At 35.3% G+C, this 20,181-nt stretch overlaps 2 protein-coding genes across 3 annotated transcripts; both read right to left on the reverse strand.

Moving 5' to 3' along the window:
• Nucleotides 1-18: 18 nt before the first annotated feature.
• LOC124435659 (pre-mRNA-processing-splicing factor 8-like) lies at nt 19-16,762 on the reverse strand. The gene is given in 40 exon segments (XM_046985620.1): nt 19-452; nt 624-826; nt 1,019-1,158; nt 1,365-1,409; nt 1,576-1,671; nt 1,924-2,305; nt 2,447-2,493; nt 2,766-3,011; nt 3,086-3,160; nt 3,375-3,488; nt 4,002-4,130; nt 4,620-4,857; nt 5,056-5,247; nt 5,452-5,759; nt 6,207-6,506; nt 6,604-6,739; nt 7,186-7,278; nt 7,374-7,460; nt 7,629-7,768; nt 7,883-8,107; nt 8,273-8,630; nt 8,704-8,942; nt 9,560-9,747; nt 10,122-10,314; nt 10,722-10,848; nt 11,008-11,171; nt 11,410-11,616; nt 11,699-12,025; nt 12,314-12,448; nt 12,714-13,023; nt 13,141-13,260; nt 13,540-13,627; nt 13,703-13,805; nt 14,131-14,236; nt 14,658-14,996; nt 15,314-15,505; nt 15,507-15,527; nt 15,626-15,790; nt 16,027-16,195; nt 16,500-16,762. Coding segments are annotated over 40 exon segments (6,963 nt in total). The 5' UTR covers nt 16,561-16,762; the 3' UTR covers nt 19-297.
• Nucleotides 16,763-16,842: 80 nt separating this feature from the next.
• Nucleotides 16,843-20,051, reverse strand: LOC124435661 (solute carrier family 15 member 4-like). 2 transcript variants are annotated; one of them, XM_046985626.1, is made up of 6 exons: nt 19,928-20,051; nt 19,044-19,444; nt 18,717-18,876; nt 18,253-18,445; nt 17,727-17,924; nt 16,843-17,488 (listed from the first exon to the last, which is right to left on the reverse strand). In XM_046985626.1, the coding sequence occupies exons 2-6, from the start codon at nt 19,436-19,438 to the stop codon at nt 17,301-17,303; spliced, it is 1,134 nt and encodes a 377-aa protein (XP_046841582.1). In that variant the 5' UTR covers nt 19,439-19,444; nt 19,928-20,051; the 3' UTR covers nt 16,843-17,300. The 2 variants fall into 2 exon arrangements, with proteins under 2 accessions (XP_046841582.1, XP_046841581.1); XM_046985625.1 differs by having other exon boundaries at nt 19,044-20,051.
• Between the last annotated feature and the right edge of the window lie 130 nt (nt 20,052-20,181).

Raw genomic sequence — 20,181 nt, forward strand, 5'->3', positions numbered from 1 at the left:
AAAGTAATTGGTCAGACACAAATTTTAAACGTATTTATTCCATAAACAAAGCAAAACAAATATACATGAAACAATAATTGCAATAGGCATTTCAGGATATCGAGTGAGCCAAAATGAATGAGGTAGCTTTATTCTGGATAATCTGAACATTATGACAAACACATATAAAAATTTTCTAAACATTAAATTTTATCTAAAAGCATCACTATATAAGATATGGAAGTTTGAGAAGGTAAAAACTCCAACTTGTCTACGATATTCAAAGGTAGGAGAAAGAGATTTCGCTTTTGTATGAAATCAACTGAATGCATCTTCTCTGTCAGTTCCAACAATATCTGACTCTTCTAAAGTACTGAAGTTGAGAAAGTGTGACGGTCTGTGGACTTCATGATAAAACTCTTTGGGATTAGATAACATCAGCTCATATCTCATGCTTGGTGAATGACGTACACCTAGGGGTAAGAAAACATGGTCATACGTCAATAAATCACGTATAAATAAAATAATATATAATTAAAACATCCTCTTACGTTTCAATCAAGCCATATAAAAATGAAACACGTATTAAGTCATGTCAGTTAGATAAAGTCGCCACTGATAAGCATCTCCACAATGTAACTTACCCATGAAGTTGAAATTCCACGATCCCTGCGCAGGCACCATGAAAAATCCAAGAAAGCGATCAGACAGGAGCATTTGAACTTTCTCGTAATGCGAAGGTAAATAACCCCGAGGATTATTTCCCGTATCTTTGTTGTTTCGTCCCCACTCGTAGCCTGACGGTGTTAGTTTGTATGCAGTAAGTGAACAAGAGCCTGGAGTGAAACTGTAACAGAAAATGAGTTAGCATGCTGTCTTTATAAAGCAAGCTGTCCTCTTAAAGCATGTTTTCCAACTGCACAAAAACGGACATTTCTTGCAATCTTTTGCTGAGTACAAATCGACGTTTCGCAAATTAAAGTATTTGACATTAGCCAAAGTTTTAGTAAATTGAATGTTCGGGGTACGCCAAGCTTACCTGCAGGTTATGATAACAGTCTTTTCTCCATCCCACGAAGGATTATCTGCCATGATTTTAGCATGTGTCGTAACATCTTGCGGTGATAATTGAGGTAATTCATTTGGTTGTGTGTGAATCCATCCAAGTGGCTCCATATCCTAAAGAATAAAACATAATTCATCAAATGTTGATGTCGTTAAACTAACTGGTTCGTACAAAAATGCAGTTGAAGTTTAACATGTGTATTTTACACGACGATTGACCAATTGAACACAACGAAACTTGTCTCAAACATGTTTAATATGAAATTTAAAATTATTTTTTTCTATTAGGACATGAGACTTCCATATAAGTACACCCTTACCTTAAGGTAGTCGTGTTGGGGGAGCATGTTTGGAAGATGGACAGTCTAAAAAAGAAAGCCAAATGTTCATTAAAAATACATACGTTTATATAGCAGTAAACCTGTGACACAATTTTTATTAAAAGAATTTTATCTTCGGTAGAAAAATTAAGCACGATACATAGCTTTGTCGTTCTTGCTTCTATACGTAAATATCCTTTCACATATATACCTGATGTGTACCCCATTGTGGAACCATCACAATACACCTGATCTCTTTAACTTGAGGATTGTCTGGAGGACTCACTCCGTACATATATCCAGATATCTATAAAATATTATATAAGATGTATATAGTCATGGAAACAAAAAGCAGCGTATGTAAATATGTAATCGTTTTACGTAGCTTTAGCTTTATCTCTTATAGTACAATAAAAATTTGCTTTGGGTGAGAAAATAGAACCAAAAACTTTAATCTGCATTAACTATGTACTACCAAGATGATTATCAACGCAAAACAAACACAGGTAAAACGATTCTTTAATCAAACATACAATTCGTGCTTTAGAACACTACAAACCTGAGTTCTTAAGTCAGCAATAACAATAAACTTCTTCAAAACATTCTTTGGTAAGATATAAGTGAAGCCTGTTTCTTTGATGTCATCAGAAGATACATAAATATGATTTGTCCTTAGATGCAAGTTAGTTGCAGAGATTGCACGAACCCTCCATTCAGTTTTTGAGGCAAACGTCTGTGTTTCGTAGTTACTTGTTGTTGACACAATAATCTCATCACCATGTATATTAGTGGTACGCGTTGTCGTCGCAGTAAGCTGAGATTGTTCCTTTGTCTGTTTCTCAATTTCCGCAATCTGTTGGCGTTGTTGTGAAGGTGCAGAAATCTCCATTCCAAGAATGATATCACGGATCTCAGATTGCGTCAGGGAAGCTACATTTACGCTAAAAAAACACATCAACTGTAAACTTCATTCCCGTTTGTTTTGAACACAATCAATACAGGGGGAAAATGAAGTTGATCGGAGTTTTTAATTATTCTCAACTTAACTATGGTAAAATTTTTACGATCATTGCGTAACTTACTTATTTTTCTTTCCGTAATCAGCAAGGATCAAATCTTTCAAGGCAACCTACAACAAATTACTCAGATAAGATTAAAATGGACCACACATACGACAAGAAACATATATAATCTTAATAGTATGTAAAAGCATTTATACAAGTCAAGTCAAGTTCATATATTTTTCTTCAAGACCAATATCAGTAAATATTACATCTTCATGACTTAATCACCCATACATGTTTTACCTTTGGTCCTACCATAGGGCTTCCACAAAATACATGGTTCGGTATTCTAAGGTACCCTTCCCATCCCTATAACTCATACTCAACCAGAACATACCTCAACGGAGACCCAATCTTCATCAGTCAATGTTGACCAAATATGATGTGGTTCCGTAATCGTGGTTTTGTCAGGTTTCAATATGACTTTCGTCCTGTCTGGGTTCACATGAAGAGCACGAAGAATGAGAATCAACCGAGAGAATGCTGTATAAGAAGATATCGTCTTAAGCCAATCATCGTAAAGATTGAACAAAACCATTTGAGGCTCGGTTGCCTTAAGAATCATATCACCCAGTTTTTCAACCTAAAAACGACAAACCAAAATGGTTGTTTTTGAAAGCAATAAAACATAACGAATTTTAAATGTCACATACAAACCTTGAGACATGCCTGGAAAGGCAATTGTAATTCACTTCCTTTTATAACAATATTTGGAAAGTCGAGCAGATGAACCTGAAGAATTAAATGACGCTTAATTTTCGATAAACATACATGTAACAAAAAATTAAAAAAACAAGAGTGACAAAATAAGCACTTTTGAAAGTCAATAACATGAAGGTTATGAAAACTTTGTGAAGAAGCGCCAATTAGCGAAAAACCTGATCCAAATACAGAAATAAATTTGGTAATCATGGATTCTCTATGATGTGCAAACAAATGAAGAAACCTCAAGAGGATCCAACATTCCCTTTCTTGTCACAATGATTTGTTTCGGTTGCTCTTCCACAGGTAGTGAACGAATCAACGCAGCAACTTCTTCAGCTGTTTTCCATTTTGCCAACTAAAGATGAAAACCGTATCTTCACAATAATGTACAGGCAACAACTTCATACATCTCAAAAACATAGACAGATTTCATAAATAACAATATTGCTTTGTCAAATATATTTCTTGACATATTTTTTTTGAAAATGCTTCTTGTTTCAAAACACTCAGTTAAATCACTGACTCCAGTATTTCTAACCATTGAGACACAAACTATAGCTAAAATTAAATACTTCAGAGAATAGAAACGCACAGTTAAATTACTGACTCCACTATTTTTAACCGTTGAGAGACACAAACTATAGCTAAAATTAAATACTTCAGAGAATAGCACAATACAAATTGATATTTCTCTGACTATGATCAAACAAGGTCTAGCCGCTTAACGGACCTCTTGACCTTAGCACTTTTCTAAAACAGACTTATAACATTTTTTTCTAGTCTGTGAACAATTATCAGATCGCACAATTCTCCAATATTTTCAGTTTTATAACTTGTAAAAAGTGAGTTATATAGAGAGTTATCGTACCTGACCGAGACGTTTCTGTCCAGCCCATACTGAAGTGTGGATAATTTTTAGGAAAAGCTGCCCAGTACGTGGGTTGAAAATAAATATAGCACCGTTGATAGGTTTTGTAGTTAAGTTACCTTCAAACGTCTGTAAAAAAGAGCATAGACAAATAAATAAAATAGGTAACTAGGCATCAATCATAAAATGTTTCACGCATTTACTTCATTTCTTCTTTAAATTTAATTCATGTATGTATCACGAGACGAACACGCACTAACATCATGGCAAATTAAAAACATTTTCTATAAAACCTATCACAAGTTATAGTCGAAATAACCAGTTGTTTTCTTGTTGTCTACGATTTAAGTGCACTTTTCTTAGTTGCTGTGTATTAGTTAATTTGCTTTTACGCATGTTGGGAGCACGCCCAGCCATTCTCAATTTCTTTTCTTTAATTGTTTGGTATATTGGTATTTCATAGGGAAATTGGCATCTTTCCTGTAACTCCTTTAACCAAGGCGAGAAAAATGCACATCTTTCCGCACTCCTTCAGTATATCCATTCTTGGACAACTTATGTTTGACTTCATTATTGAATCAACTGTTGGGACAATTTTTACAGGAAAGTGATAAATACCTTGTGAATAGTTACTCTGTAAACGTTTGTATCGTCTACAAACCAGATGATCTGATTGGAGAAAAGTTCTCCATAGTTTTGAGAGGATAGATAAGGTTCGGTGGGTTCACTAGAGTATAACTGTAGAGCTTTTCTCACACGCTCCCGGAGAACATACAATGCAGGATTGGCCTTCATGATCTTCGCCATGGCTTGTTGAAGAAGTGGTTTTACGCCAGGAAACCAGTTACCAAATGCACTACAAATAATATTTTACAGTAGTATTATAGTAGGAAAAATTAATTTGTGTAGTAAACAAGCAGGACACAATATGGCAGCAGAAGAATGATAAGAAGTAAATGATACACAGACAGTACACAAAAAGGTGGAAATCACGATGTATTTGATATAATGATGAAAGATGTTTTGTATAGGTGATTACTTCAATACTACCTACCTATGAAGGTTGTAAGCAAGATCAATGCCAATAAGAACTCCTGTAGGAGAAGGATATATACTCATATTGTCTGTTGTGTAGTCAAGATACTTTGCTCGGGTGTATCGCTCTATATCGTGAGAATCGTAATCTCCCCAACGTAACTGAATATCCAACCAATATTTCTGTGTCGTAGTACTGTCCATTATATCTCTGAAATAAAATGTGATGCAAATAACGTTATTTGTAGTTTCAGGATTTAGTATCAAATCAATAACGGCAAAGACACTAATTCAAGTGCCAACATCACATCACTTCTGATGAAGACACTAGGACTTGACTATGTAACGACTAGTGTGCTACATAAATACATAACATCAGATCACTTCAGACAACGATTAGGATGAAAAATCAAACCTGGAGTCAGCCAAAAGAGACGGTTTAGAGACATTCCATTTGTAAGCAGCAAACAAAAGAATATCAGCACATGAGCTGTTCATTTTATAAGATTTCCTTGGATGAATCGTTTCCTTTTGAACCGTTTCGATTTCAAGGGCGTCTAACTCTTGATCAAAAACTTGACATAAATCCATGACAACACTCTCGTGAACTTTTTGCCATAAATGAGCTCGGAATATTTGGATCAAGGAAATTTTCAACGTCGGAATTTTACCATGCATAAATATGCCGGTCAAATCCAGCTGAACTTGAAAACCCACATATACCTAGATAGAAAGCATTGCTTAATTGACCATAAATTTATGTTAAAGATAGTGTAAAGAATGTTCTCGTTTTCTGTTGTTCATTCATCACTACCCATACTCAGTGATGATTTTTTTATGGGAGTGCTTGGCTTTGTGATCAGCTGAAGTCCAGCGGTTGAAAACCATTTATTTATTTATCTACTCATTATCAAAACTGGATACTAGCTCCTGTTTTGGTCGACAAAATAAATATCATCGACGCCGTTTAATCAAAATAAATAAAATTGACAATCAATAAATTTCAATGATAAAGTCAATAAAGAATTTTTCCATTAAAAGTAGGATGGATTTTGATTTGCTTTTTTACTATTTGCACCCCTCTTGACCATTGCCTACATGGGTAGGCCCCTCCCCCCCATATAAAACCACCACTGCCAACACTCACAAACGCTATTAATACCAACTTACATTGGCTCGATTTATAGTAGGTGACCACCACAGCGTGAAACGTCGATTTGGAATCTGATTTAAGCCAGACCTTTGAGCGTTAGTCAATTTTTTGTACTTCATAGATTCTTCAAAGCCACTAGCTTTCTCCCAGAACAAACCTTCCCAGGTGGGAAAATATGTTCCTTTAAATAAAGTATGCTCGAGGATTCCCTCTACACCTCCTAAAGCCTGAATCATGTCTGTACGATAGTTGTTCAAGTTCCATAGTTTACCATCATGACGTTGATGTGTCCACCAAAAAGGATTTTGTTTCAAAACCTGATAAACAAAATAAAATATCAATTACATCACACAATCAGAGGACACCCGTGACCATAAAATGATAATGTGGAATGTGTAAAAAAGTATCGCAAACCTGATATTGTTTGAAGTCTGTGCGGACTCGCCATCCTTTATCATAGGCAAGCGTGTGGCGATCTTTTTGAAATAATGTATTAATGCGTGGAATACCACGATCCCACGAATCCTCGAGATCTTCAAGAGTTAAACGTCTGATGGAAGAAAACAGAAAACAACAAGATATAAACAATAACAAAATTTGTAAATTAAGACATTCCAAGTAACAAACTTTACTATTACGAATAGCAATACTACCACTAGTAGCTACCAAGAGTACCAATACTACCACTATTACCAAGAGTACAAACATTACCACTAGTACCAAGAGTAACAATACTACCACTAGTACCAAGAGTACCACTACTACCTCTAGTACCAAGAGTAACAATACTACCACTAGTACCAAGAGTACCACTACTACCTCTAGTACCAAGAGTGCCAATACTACCACTAGTACCAATACTACCTCTAGTACCAATACTACCACTAGTACCAAGAGTACCAATACTACCAGTAGTACCAAGAGTACCAATACTACCTCTAGTACCAAGGAAACCAATAGTACTGTGAATAGCCAGACTAAGGGAACCAAACGCACCTGTTCTGGGCATTAGCCTCTTGTCGTTTTAAAGCATATTCAGCCCAGACACGCTGCGAGTCGATAAATTCACTTTCCCAAGGCTGCACATATCTGATCAAACAAATTGACATGGAAATTGATGAACATGAATTAATTCGTTTTTATATACAAACGGGAAAAAATTTTAAAGCTTCAGGAATTCTTACCGATATAAATTAGGAATCAATTGATCTTCGTCGTGACTCATACCAGAACGGAAATGAGTGATGCCAGCATCAGTCTGTTGAGACCATCTAAGAAAAAACACGTGCAAATCAAATACGTATTTGTAGCTTATCATAAAATAGAAATTATCTCATTAGATTTCGTGTTACTGCCAAAATTTTCAAATTCAAGCTGATAGACAAGTATCATTTCAGTTAGTTGGGCGTAATTTAAGTCACCTTAAAATGATAAAATACCTCAAATCTGACTGTGGAATAAGAACATGACCCATTGACAGCATTCCCAGACCTCCCAGTTCTTTCGGTGTGTAAAATACGACAGGAGGAAAACGACTTGGCATCTTCGAGTTAAGACCAATCTTTATACGGGTTTGTATCTGAAATAAAACAAATGAAACTAAAATGAAAACTAAACCAGTGACGCAAAGTATTGTTTACTGTTTAGACAATACTTTAATTGCTGTAAAAATATCAATATTACGGAACCCAACCTTATTCTCACATTTCACCAAAAGATCCAACAATTCCTGTGTGTTGACAACGGATTCGCGAAAGTATGTCATTAATCCAATCAATGCTGTATTCCACTTGTTCACAATCTTTGTGAATGTTGTTGAACCAGAGGCCATAAGGATTTGCCGAACACGATTATGGAACTTTTGCAAAGAATCGTTATCAACTCTTAGAAAACACTGCGCTGTTCGTTCTTTCGTTACCTAAGGAAAATTCCATCTTTATTACTTCAAGATTCCTTAATCCACAGGTGTTGTTTTTACTCCATTAATCTTACCACAATTCATCCCCCTCCCCCTTGTTGTAGGTGGATAGATAGTTTCAAAAGACAGTTTCAGCAAAAAATATGCACATCATGTGTGAATTACCTCGTTTTGCAAGTTCCAAACACCATCGCGATGTGTAAATTCTTCAAAACTAGTGCGACATTTTGGTAATATACGACACTCAAAGCCACTCATATCAAACAACAAGTTTGGATTGTCTTTACTATAGACGGAGACGAAACAATCTTCCCACTCCAGTGTGGTCACTGATCGGGGAAGACGATTCTTCATGTCCCAGAATACAGCTCGGCCAAGATTTACATCATGTTTCATTAACCTCATGCGCGCATCACGTGGCCAACATTTTTTGTTATTGTAGCCGACAATGTTCTCGTTATTTGGATCGGGATGTTCCGTGAGATAACGCTGAATAAGATCGCGGGCTTCTTCAGCAGAAAACCTTTCAAATCAAAACAGATTTGAAATCATTACATCCGTAAAGAAAAAAAGGATTATGCTGAGTAAATGTTTACCTGAAAAAGACATGAACTCGATCGACGTAACGTGAATAAAGGCGGATGGGATGGGATATCTCTGTTTGAACATCTTGGAACGTCAGAAAATCGTTGGGGATTTGTGGTGGTCCTGCCATCTCACTGGCTCGCTGTAGACCAAGCATTAGTAGATCTAACACAAGACCATAATATTGCACGATGAATGAAGCAAACTGAAGACCGCGAATTATACCGTAAGAATTGGTGTGATTCATGTCCTATGAAAAAATATAAACTGTTTTTAAAAACGGGAATGAAAAAAAAACACGATCTGCAAGCACATTACGTTGTTTTTAAAAACGGGAATGAAAAAAACACGATCTGCAAGCACATTACGTTGTTTTAAAACGGAAAGAAAACACGTTCTGCAAGCACATTACGTTGTTTTAAAACGGAATGAAAAAACACGATCTGCAAGTACATTACGTTGTTTTTAAAAACGGGAATGAAAAAACACGTTCTGCAAGCACATTACGTTGTTTTTAAAAACGGGAATGAAAAAAAACACGATCTGCAAGCACATTACGTTGTTTCAAACAAGTAAAAAGTAATTAAACTATTCAAACATCCAAGCCTAAAAATCAAGTCACTTTTGATGAAGACACTAGACTGGAGTATACGTATAATTAACCAAGTTCACTGTTGATGTAAACAACTGTCTGTGTATTTGTATTTCAACTTTTAGGAAAGATATCGGACTTAAATATTTCAAAAAACTAAAACTTTGAGATCAGACCCCTCCTCATAAAAACAACAGAAAACTCAAATAATCACATTTTAAACGAGCAGAATAAACCAAAGTGGCAACTTATTGAATAGATAATATTTTTGTTACCTTATAATTAATCACAACATTATTTTTTGCAGTCATGTAATCAGCAATATTGTGATCGACAATCAATCGCAAGAGTCTGTTAAGCAAAGTCAAATCAATCTTCTCATAAAGTTTCTCAAATTGCGCTTCCATCATAACGTTGCACTCTCCTTCCCCAGTCTCCCAAACATCTTGAAGATTGTTGATACCTAAACAGCAAATAAAGTTGAGAGAGTGAGGGGAAATGGTAACTCATTATTCAATGCAAAGTTTATACAAAAACAATGTTTGTAAAGGATGATCGTCCAGGTTAATAAAGTCCTGAGAAGGACTGTTTTTGTTGTTGTTGACTGACGTTTTCGACAACCTTAGCGGTAGTCATCTTCAGAGTCAAAAGATGACTACCGCTAAGGTTGTCGAAACGTCAGTCAACAACAACAAAAACAGTCCTTCTCAGGACTTTATTAACCTGGACGTTCATCATTTACAAACATGTAATGATACTCCCGGGTTCAAATCATTTACTTTATTACAAAAACAATGATTAAACAAGCAGAGGAAGGTAAGTCAACGTAGTTTATACCTTGACACCATTTATAAACAAGTAATGGTGGGGGTTCAGTATCGGCAGGTTTAACCCAAGGTGGAAACAACCTTCGTTTGTCTGCCTCGTACCACAAATACTGGTCCAAATACGCGTCGGTGATCTTTTCCAGAGGTTCAACATCGTACACAGGGATCAAATGACTGTAAAGGTCCATAAACTCGATACCAATCTATATAAAATAATTTCACTTCAAGAAATATACACACCATATCATTTTATCTCTGCGACAAATGCTTTTTTACGCATATATATATATATTAAGGAGCAGTGAGTGTAAAGACTGTTGTTCATTTATCAATTCCTACATTGACACACATCAACTATTTCTCACATATTCTTAGGAACATAAAAGATAATTTTGATTAGATATGTTGCTCTTGACAGGATCCGCAAGAAACATGTCAAAGTTCCAAACGGGTTTTTAAAGAGTAAATTTTATCTTTGGCTATCATTTAAAGATTTGAACGAATAAAATCATTTCAATCTTGCCTCATTTCACAGCCAAAAATTAAATTTTATAAAATATCCTTCCAAAGCTGCTGAATAACTTGAACCAAAAAACACAACACTACTGACCTCTTTAAACGCTCTTTGAGTCAAAAGATGACGCTTAATTCGACTTAATGCTTCGTGAGGATTATCATACGCTTGTTCAATCAACGCTAATTCCTCCCGCTGTGATTGATTCAAGCGACTTTTAACGCTGTGAGAAACAAACAGACAAAATGTTTGACATGAACCCCCTTCACAGAAATGAAACTCTGCTTCAGAGTTGGATTTCGAAAACTTTGAAAAAGATTACTAAATGTTATGCGAACATAAACATTCAAGTTAATCCTGAAATTAAGAGAAAGATACGTACCTGTATGCTTCTTTGAGCCTTTCCAGCGCTAAGATAAGCAACTTTGTGTCGTGTTTATAAGAGAGTGGCGGGAAAGGAATGGGGGAGAATCGTCGACTTTCCAACCAATGAACAGTGGTCGTGTAAATAGCAACAGCTTCTTCAGCAGAAATGTAGGGACCATCCTATAGTTAGAAATACAAAAATATCCATGAAATGATGCAAAAGTCATCATGACACATGTTGCCAAAGAAGACGAACAACAAAATGACGCTATGTATCTTAAATGCCTAAAATCTTTAAAAAATTGGTGAAATAATCTAAAACAAACTTGAGGGAGAATACAAATCTTATCAAAATTCGACAAACTGTACAACTAAATGTCTCTTTGACAATAATTACAACAAAAAAAGATTGATTCACCTTCAGGTAGTTATGTTGTCTTTCTTGTTCAGCTTTGAGATACAGACGTGTTAATCTTCCAAGGTTTTTCTTGCACACAGTTTTATCAACAGTTGCACCACGTCGGATACGCTCCCGATTATAATGAGCTGTATTTGTCCACCAATCAGCTTTCGCCTTGACGTAGCGTAAAATCATGTTTTCGATAGGTGTGGGGAGACCTGGTACCTAATAAAAATAAGAAAACATTTAAAGTATATGTACAAGAAATTATATCCACGTGTTTTAATTCAAAGGAAACTTTGAAAACCTTCCAAGGTATATTAGCTTTCCAACATCTCCAAGCCTCACTAAGATGCTGCAAAATTGTCCTGGCCTTGTTCTGTTTAATTCCTTCGGGCATCATGTCAAGAATATCATGCATAACCGCAGCTCGCAGCTCAAGATCGTAGTGACTCTCAACACGTTGTTTAGTCACTGTCTTTGCAACACCCTTCGAATGACGTCCTTCAAATTGACGGGCAAGAAGATTGCCAAGCCATCGTTCGAGCAATGGGACAATGCCGCGAAGAAAAAATAACCAGACACGCCAACCTGGAGCCCAAAACCCACATCCGGGACCTTTACCTACCGGACCCTACGAAGGACAGCAACGATTTAGTACGAGACAACGTAATTTAATAAGAAAAACTTTCATGATAGTAAGACAACTCGTCAATTGTAGCGTTTTGTAAAACTTTGACTGTAACCACAGTATTTCCGATATGTTTAGTTATCGTAATCGCTCTACCAACACAAAAGAAGCAACAATCTTTTACAAATACTTAGCTTCCTGTCTGTCAGCTTCCCACAAAGAGAACAACCAGCAAGCTTTTTAACGACTGCACTAAAATACTAGATATTATAATCACATACTGTTACTTACTGTGTTGAATCGATAATAGATAAGATGTTTCAAGTCTTTACACATTCTGATTTGTCTCATGAGTTTATATTTATAACGATACATTCCAGTTAGTTGACCAACATGAGCAAAGACGTACTGTAAACCATCAGCAAGCTATAATTTGTTCAAATATTTAAAGCATTAGAAATGAAAACTTTCTTAACTCCGTCTATAAACAAAAAACATTTCATTCGAATACTTGATTACTTGATCTTCGTCAACCATAGATTATAGTATAAATCATTGGTGTTCATGTTGCAATGAACATGGAAAGTCAATTTCATTGGCAGCACGTTTTAAGCCTGAATCTTAAATCTTTTACACAAGTGTGTGAGCCCCAATGCTGGTTTTAAAATATATTTAAAATACTTTAACGTACCTGATAGCAATCAACGTTTCCCAAACGATACTGTACGTGCGAGTCAACAACCAATTTTGTCAATCTTAAGATCTCGCGACATAGGTGAAAGGCATTTCCAAATCGCGATTTCTTTCTTTCCTTTGTCGTGAGTGTTTTGACCGGTTTCAGATTAAAGTTGTAGTCCAAATGAAGATAGTTGAGGTTCTTACGATGAATGAGAAGGTTCAGCATGTTGTAACCTTGACGACAAACCTGCAGGCCCGCCTCAACCCAGTCCAACGTGGTCGTTTGAAAGAATTTCGTCGACTTAAAGGATCGAAATAAATAGCTAAAAGGAAAGAAAATACTGAAGTAAATTTTTTGAAGCTCATAATATGAAATTACTCCATACGCGGGGAAAAGAGGAAGAGTACAATACGCAGACTTCATTGTATAGAAATTTTACCGTTTCTTTTGTGCTTTAGGTGGTCGATGTTTTAACGCATTCAACACGAAACATTTGAGTAATTTTTGATAGGAAACACGAACTTTAACAGGATGATTAGCGGGGCAATGTTCTTGATACCTGGAAAAAGAAAACAGCAATAATCATAAAAAAAGCACAAACGAGTGATATTTTTCTAGAGGAAGTGGTTTGCATGTTACGTCACAGCAACCATGTTACGTCACGACCGCCTTCTTCGTGCTCAAATACAAAATAAACTTTATCAATGCTATTGAACAAGCCACATTGTTTCATAATTGCATGTAGGATGACCAATCCAAGAATACTCCGTTCTTTTACTCCGTCAAAGTTATCAAACTTTGTATAGGCGTCATGAAGACATCAAGAAAATATCCCTACCATGAGTTGACCAGCGGAATATCCAATGCTCTTCGTGTACGTCCTGCGCGCATATTGAAGGGTCTAGGTGCCCACAACAAGGCGATACCTAAGGTAAAAATTATCTTTTGATTTAGCACGTAAGTGTCATCAAAACTGAAATAAAAATGTTGACTGAACGAACCATTGGCAGTATTGTCTGTATACAATGGAGTGTCTTGTAAAAACGGTTGAAAATCTTCTGGTAATTCGAAATTCTCATCTTCCTCAGGTAATGGTTCAGCACTCTACAATGAATAAAACAAAAAGCATTCAATCATCAGAAACATAAGTTAATCCATGGTATTAAAGTTACTTTATAAAGTCAATACTATTTGTCTCATCAATCAAAGATTATTGAAGAGACAAAGACATCTGCTAACAACTTAACATATCACTGTTTAATTGAGAGACTGGACTTATTCAGTATACTTGTAACTAATTGTATCTGCTCAATTTTAGATTTACAAAGACATCTACCAACAATGACACATCGTTTTCTTTGTATAGAGATTTAATCTGGTGACCACCAGTGTATCACAGGATTGTAAACAAATGGCCCTTTGTACAAACCTTGACAGCATGCCTGTGTGATATTGGATTGATCAAAGGATCAAAATAAAATGCAGGAAGATCAGGATCTTCAGTCTTGATGTAAACAACAATTGGATAGTGGTACCTTTGTAACATAAAAAAATATGAAATGTAATGATTATATATTTCAACATATTTCAGAGGAATACTTAATCATTTGATAAATGTGATACCAAACGGATCCATTTTTAAAACTGTTTGTATTAGAGCAGATTATACTGGTGGTGTTAGAATTGTATTTTGGGAGGATGCACCTCCAGGAACTGCCCCACACCACTCTGGTATGTCTGATTGCAAGAGAGCAAAACTTATGACAGACTGCATCATAGTTCTTGCGCATATTCAACCTTATTTCTGTTGCCAGTGCTTCAAACACTGTGACCTAGCTTTGGGTACAATGTCCCCGTAGCCACTGGCTTCATTAAAATATACCTACAGCCTACAGGTGCTAATCTATGCCACACTATTTACTTAAAATGACTATTAACTATTAGTTCCAAACTTACCATAAAAGATGAACTTTGAATGGCAAGCTATTGTACAGGTATGGAAATGCAATGCGATATTCTGTTCTCACTGGTTGTCGAATGATGATCTTGTTAATGTCATTAAACTCGTTCCAGTCCTCATCATTCTTGCTAACATCACGAACTAATGGCTCAAACTTTGGGCCACCTGGTATTGCTACATTCAGTGCTTTGGCTGTAAAGAATGCCTTCATGTCAAACAAGTAAAAAAAGTTTCCATCGGCAAAATCAGAAAGAAGCTGGTTGCCAAGTCGATAGAGAGTTGACTGCATTGGTAAGGACAGATTCCATTTTCTGTAGGTTGAGCCATTCACAAATCTAAAAATGAGCACAGTTTTACTTAGAAAGATTAAATTAAACATGTCATCAATTGCACTGGAATGCATAAGAACCACCAACAACATAACACAAGAGTACATTCAATACAAATGTCTGGATACTCAAGTGTTTCACATTGAAAGTAAAAACTAAACAGCATAATTTGAAACAAAGTTAATAGATAAATATAGCAGCATTAAAAATCTCTATTTATAATATTTATGAACTCAAAACATAATCTTCAACAGTTTAAAGTGATTTAAGAGTATAATTGCAGAAATAATATATATGAAACAACATTGCAACAGGATACAAACTTTGTGTCAACCAACGGCTTGTGATCATAAAACCAATCATAAACAGGAGAGTCTTCTTCTGGATCAAGATCAATTTGTATAGCTTCTAAGGGTTCTACATCTAAAATATTGTCAGCATAATCTAAAGGAGGTTCTTCATCATCGAATGGAGGAAAACGCATCCTCTTAAAATGTCTTCTATCACGCTTTTCTTCTCATCATGATCCACATAGTACTGAAAAGATTTTTAAAATATAAAAACTGGATAACAAAGTCAATTGAAGGATTTATTCAATAAAAATGTCAAAACAAATGATTATATACAAAACTTACCCCCATTGAGCAATGTAAATAGGTTCAACAACATATGGAATTTCATTAACAAATGTGATAGCACCAGTGACATGATACAAGACTTTCACATCACGTATCTGTTCCCAAGGCATTGGCATATTTTCCAAAAGTTTTAGGATGGCATGTGGCATGTATTTGAGTGCTCTACAAACAATGAAAATGTAAAACATCACCATAATATGGAAGAGAATAAGTTTCACTATGAAGCAAAATTATATCATGGAATTGGAGGACTTGTCAATTTAGTAACTAATGGTCATTGCTACCAAAAACAAGCAAAGTAGATACTATCAACTTTAATTTGGGCTATCTATGATATGGTTCCTCATGATAGACTAGTTTCCACGTTGACTACGACAACTAGCTTATCATTTACTAACCCCAAGTACACTCGTTTATCATGGCGGTATTTTCTGCTTGACATGTCACCATGGTCACGAACAATCTTCCGAACATGCTCTGGTGGCATGTCCTCTTTCTGTGCTTCCACAAAACCAAACTTCCTTTTCTCACTGTAACGTTTTGACTGCAATTGCTGCCATTTTCGAGCTAATACATGACAGCAAAAATCATTGGATTAAAAGATGAAAAAAAAAACTCAAAGAGGCAGTGAAGTCAACTGAGAAAAGCACAAATTGGTCAGGTGAAAAATTATCCAGAAAAATTAGTTATTAACGTAAATGCATCCGTGGATACATCAACACAGATGACTTGATAGTTCATAGTCGATTGAATCCTCAGATTTTAAATTGCATTTACTTATGTTTAATAAATTTAATTCAAATAAATCTTAAAGAGCTATTTCTTTGTAATCTGTACTTCCTAATACGTGAAATATTTTAAACTTAAATACCTTTTTCTTGTAGTTTTTCTTCTGTAATCTCAGCAGAAGGCGCCATCATGTAGGTCGCCATTTTGAATAGTTCCACCAAAATAATTCCAGACCGCTGAAATCCTTTCGGAAATAAAGACACAACAAGTCTTGAAGCTTACGAAAGCAGAATTTCTTCGTACAAAAACAGAGATTACGAACTCAATTTAAAGTGTTGAAAGGAAAAACATTTTCGCGTTCATCTGCACAACGTCGGACAAACGTGGTTTACTTCTATACTATTGAGGGAACTCTGTCCCAGTTCCTGCGCACCTTTGAATAAACCGTAATGTTAAGTCACGTGACATTGACGACAAGTCATGGATCATAAGATAAGCATTGATATCTATTAAATAAAGCTTCTTTAAGCGACAAGTAAAGTTTCAGCAGTTTCAGTCTCAGACTTTAAGTGTTCAGTCAGAGCGAAGGGGAGCAAAACTTTAAATTAGGGTCGTTTTGTAAATTGTGCCTTTGGTGCTTTTGGGCGCCACAAAAACTAGTCTTGCTAAATGTTTCGTTCTTACATCAATAAAATATGTTTTTTCGTTTTTCGTGTTTTATTCACCAAGCATTCCCACTCCTCGGCGTCCTCGCCCCTTTTTCTGAGTAGAAATTCAGGATTTTTATTTCCAAAGTTTTTATGTTTTTTCTCAAAATTCCACACTTGCTATTTATTTGCCGCTTTGGGCAAGAGTCTTGCCCTTTCTCGTTGCCGCCCATATTTTCTTCTTCTTCGTCCAATATAAATGACAAACATTAGCCAGAAGATAAGCATAAGAACAGCTAATACAAAAAATAATAAGTTAAATCATAGGGTTCTCCTTTTCGTTTTCTTTTGACCAGGTGAATAAGAACGCTCAACTTCAGGAGACCAGAGCCCAACAATGAGCCAACTGAATCAATCACAAAGTTTGATGACATCACAAGACCTTGCATTGATCGAGGTGCATTTCGATAGGCAAAATCAAGACCTACAAAAAGTTTTCCATTGTTGAATTTGTAGCAGTTATACTTTTTGTTGGAGGGGCATGGAATGGCTGCCAAATTATTTTCTTATGATCATTTAAAATTTTTAAATTAGTCACCAACCCCTAGTTGCAACTTTTGCAGTCGCTAAACACCTCCCCCCCCTCCTCTTCATCCAATCCCAAACTTTGTTTTAAATAAGAATACTGATTTAGTAAACTGGTGAGAATTATGATAACATACCTCCAATGTAGGCAAATATTTCACCTAAACCAACAAACAAATATTGAGGAACTTGTAAAAATATTGTTAGATTGGCAGCCTTTGTGCTATTGTTGTCTGTTTGCTTGACTTCAATTGTGTTATTCTCAGTAAAATCTTGTATCACAAATATTTCCACAAAACCAGCAGCAATAACAGCAAAACAAGACAACACTATACCTAAAAAAGATCCAAAAACACATGTCACTTTGCTGATAAGAATTGTTTACTGGTTACTATCCAGTTCTAACTACTACTTTTTTCTATAAATACAAATTTTAGTTATTTTATAATAACATGCATTCAGCTAAGACATTTTGTGATAGTGTAAAGTCTGAAAAGACAGTTCTCATTCTCCATTGTTAAATTTTAAAGCATAATGCTCAAAAGTTCAAATTGTATACAGCATTGAAAACAATAAATTTTCAGTTTTGATCATGTTATTGTTTCATGTAATTGAAAAAACACATTTCAACAAATTCATAAAACTATATTTAATTTCACTAACCAATGGATATCCTAGTCAAAGGTGCCATATTGTAACCATGTCTTTTCAACCAAGGATACACAAATCTGTTCATGATTGGCAAAAGAATAAGAATTATGAAAATGTTGAAAAAGAGCAACCAGGCAACAGGAAAGCTGCTGTACTCAAATGGCAGTTTCATTTGTAATCCTTGATTTAGAAAGGTTGCATTCATCTATGATAAAAACAAATAGACTTAAAAAAGAAAATAATTACCAGTAATTCAATCAAATTTCTTAATTCAAATGTAATATGTTGTTGGTGATATAAGGCCTTGTTTATTCAAGATTCAAATATTCCATTATTTCTCCAAGTAAGTTTGATACAAAAAAACAAACTGGATGTGGACAGGATAAGGAAAATATTGACCAAAGAAAATTAAAAATAAGTTCCAACTCTTAGATTTCTCGTGTAAGATATCAAAAAATGAAGATAATTATTTTAACCTGACTATAGATAATAGCAAAAGGTAACAATACAACCAAGACAGGAATGACCATTACTAAAAATTGAACTTCATCTACTTCCCAATCAAGATAGCTTCCTCCATATTTTATTCTGGCATAGTCCAACCATGATAGTTTCTGTTGCAATGGTAATGATAAACTGTTCAAAAGAAAATGATGATTGATTAATAAAACAGCTGACATTTTTGTTTCCATTGTTACATCACACAACCTAGACTGGTTGTGTAAAATAACAATTCTCAAGATCATGTACTAACTACTTTATTTCATTATATTCAAATGTTATTTTGAATATTGGAGATCTACCTTCTCTCATTTTGGTGCCGTTTTCTTCTTGCATCCTTGAAAATCTGAAAAACCTTGCCTACCATTTGCTCATGCGGAACAATAGTATATAGATGACTTGAGAACAGAAAAATGAAGAAGGCCAATACAATTGTTGCAGTGGGTGCTATGTACCCAATGAAAAAACCTTGTCTTGTCTGAATGTACGCTGAAATAATGACAGCAAGCATTGCTCCAATGTTTAGATAAAAATAATAAATATCAAAGTATCGTCTTGTACTATCTACATCTTTGCTATTCAATTGCTCTGCACCAAATGCTGAAATGTTTGCCTTGTAAGCTCCCTCTCCAAAAAGTATTAAAATAAATGAGGCCATTACCATAGTCATTCGATAAGAATATTGTTTGCCAATCATTCCCTCCTCAAAAGCGGCAGCACATATTAAGAGAAATCCTATCCCAATTGCATATACAAAGAGTCCCAAAGTGATAGTCCCACGTTTACCAAGTTTTGCATCACTTAATACGCCACCCAATACGCAAAACATCCAAGATAAGCCCACAATACACAACACAGTTACATCAACATTGGTGGTATTAGATGTTGTCTTATCCTTAATCAGATAAACGTCATCACAAAAGAAAAAGAACAGACTTATGACTATACTATAATATGTGAAGCGTTCTAACACCACAACGATAAAAAAAGGTGTCATATTTTTCGTTGGCGCCCTTGATGAATTCTGACCTTGCGTGGGGATAGTGAGGCCATTTTCATGATCGAAATTTATTGGTTCCTGTTGTCTTATCAATGGTGTCTTTACGTTAGCATGGTAAGTCTCTTCCATATTTAGATGATATGCAGTACATAAGATGTTCAGTCGCAGACCTTTGTACAAAGTTACCTCTACATTTTCATTTCTTTCCAAAAACAATATTTGTAGCTTCAGCAATTCCGTATTTCTCTTTTCTTCCTTTAAACCATTTAAACTTGTCGTCTATCACAAGAACAGTCACGAGAAAAACATATTTTTGGCTAAGGGGGGGGATAAGCTGAATTTCTTTTTGAAAATAATTTGTGCATAAATTATTCGACCTCGTGACTATATGACCATTGAATTTCTATGACGTGTAAAGTGGTACACAATGAGCGTGAATG

Source organism: Xenia sp. Carnegie-2017, unplaced genomic scaffold (assembly GCF_021976095.1).
Source record: "Xenia sp. Carnegie-2017 unplaced genomic scaffold, XeniaSp_v1 HiC_scaffold_14, whole genome shotgun sequence".
NCBI classification, from domain to species: domain Eukaryota; kingdom Metazoa; phylum Cnidaria; class Anthozoa; order Malacalcyonacea; family Xeniidae; genus Xenia; species Xenia sp. Carnegie-2017.

Bases quoted from the DNA above. Each gene is read 5' to 3' on its own strand.
- LOC124435661 (XM_046985625.1), bottom strand. From the start codon at position 19,870: ATGGAAGAGACTTACCATGCTAACGTAAAGACACCATTGATAAGACAA. The intron at 18,877-19,043 runs GTAGATCTCCAA...TCTTTTGAACAG, and splicing joins CGGCACCAAAATGAGAGAAG to TTTATCATTACCATTGCAAC. The intron at 17,489-17,726 runs GTATGTTATCAT...AACTTTTTGTAG, and splicing joins AATATTTGCCTACATTGGAG to GTCTTGATTTTGCCTATCGA.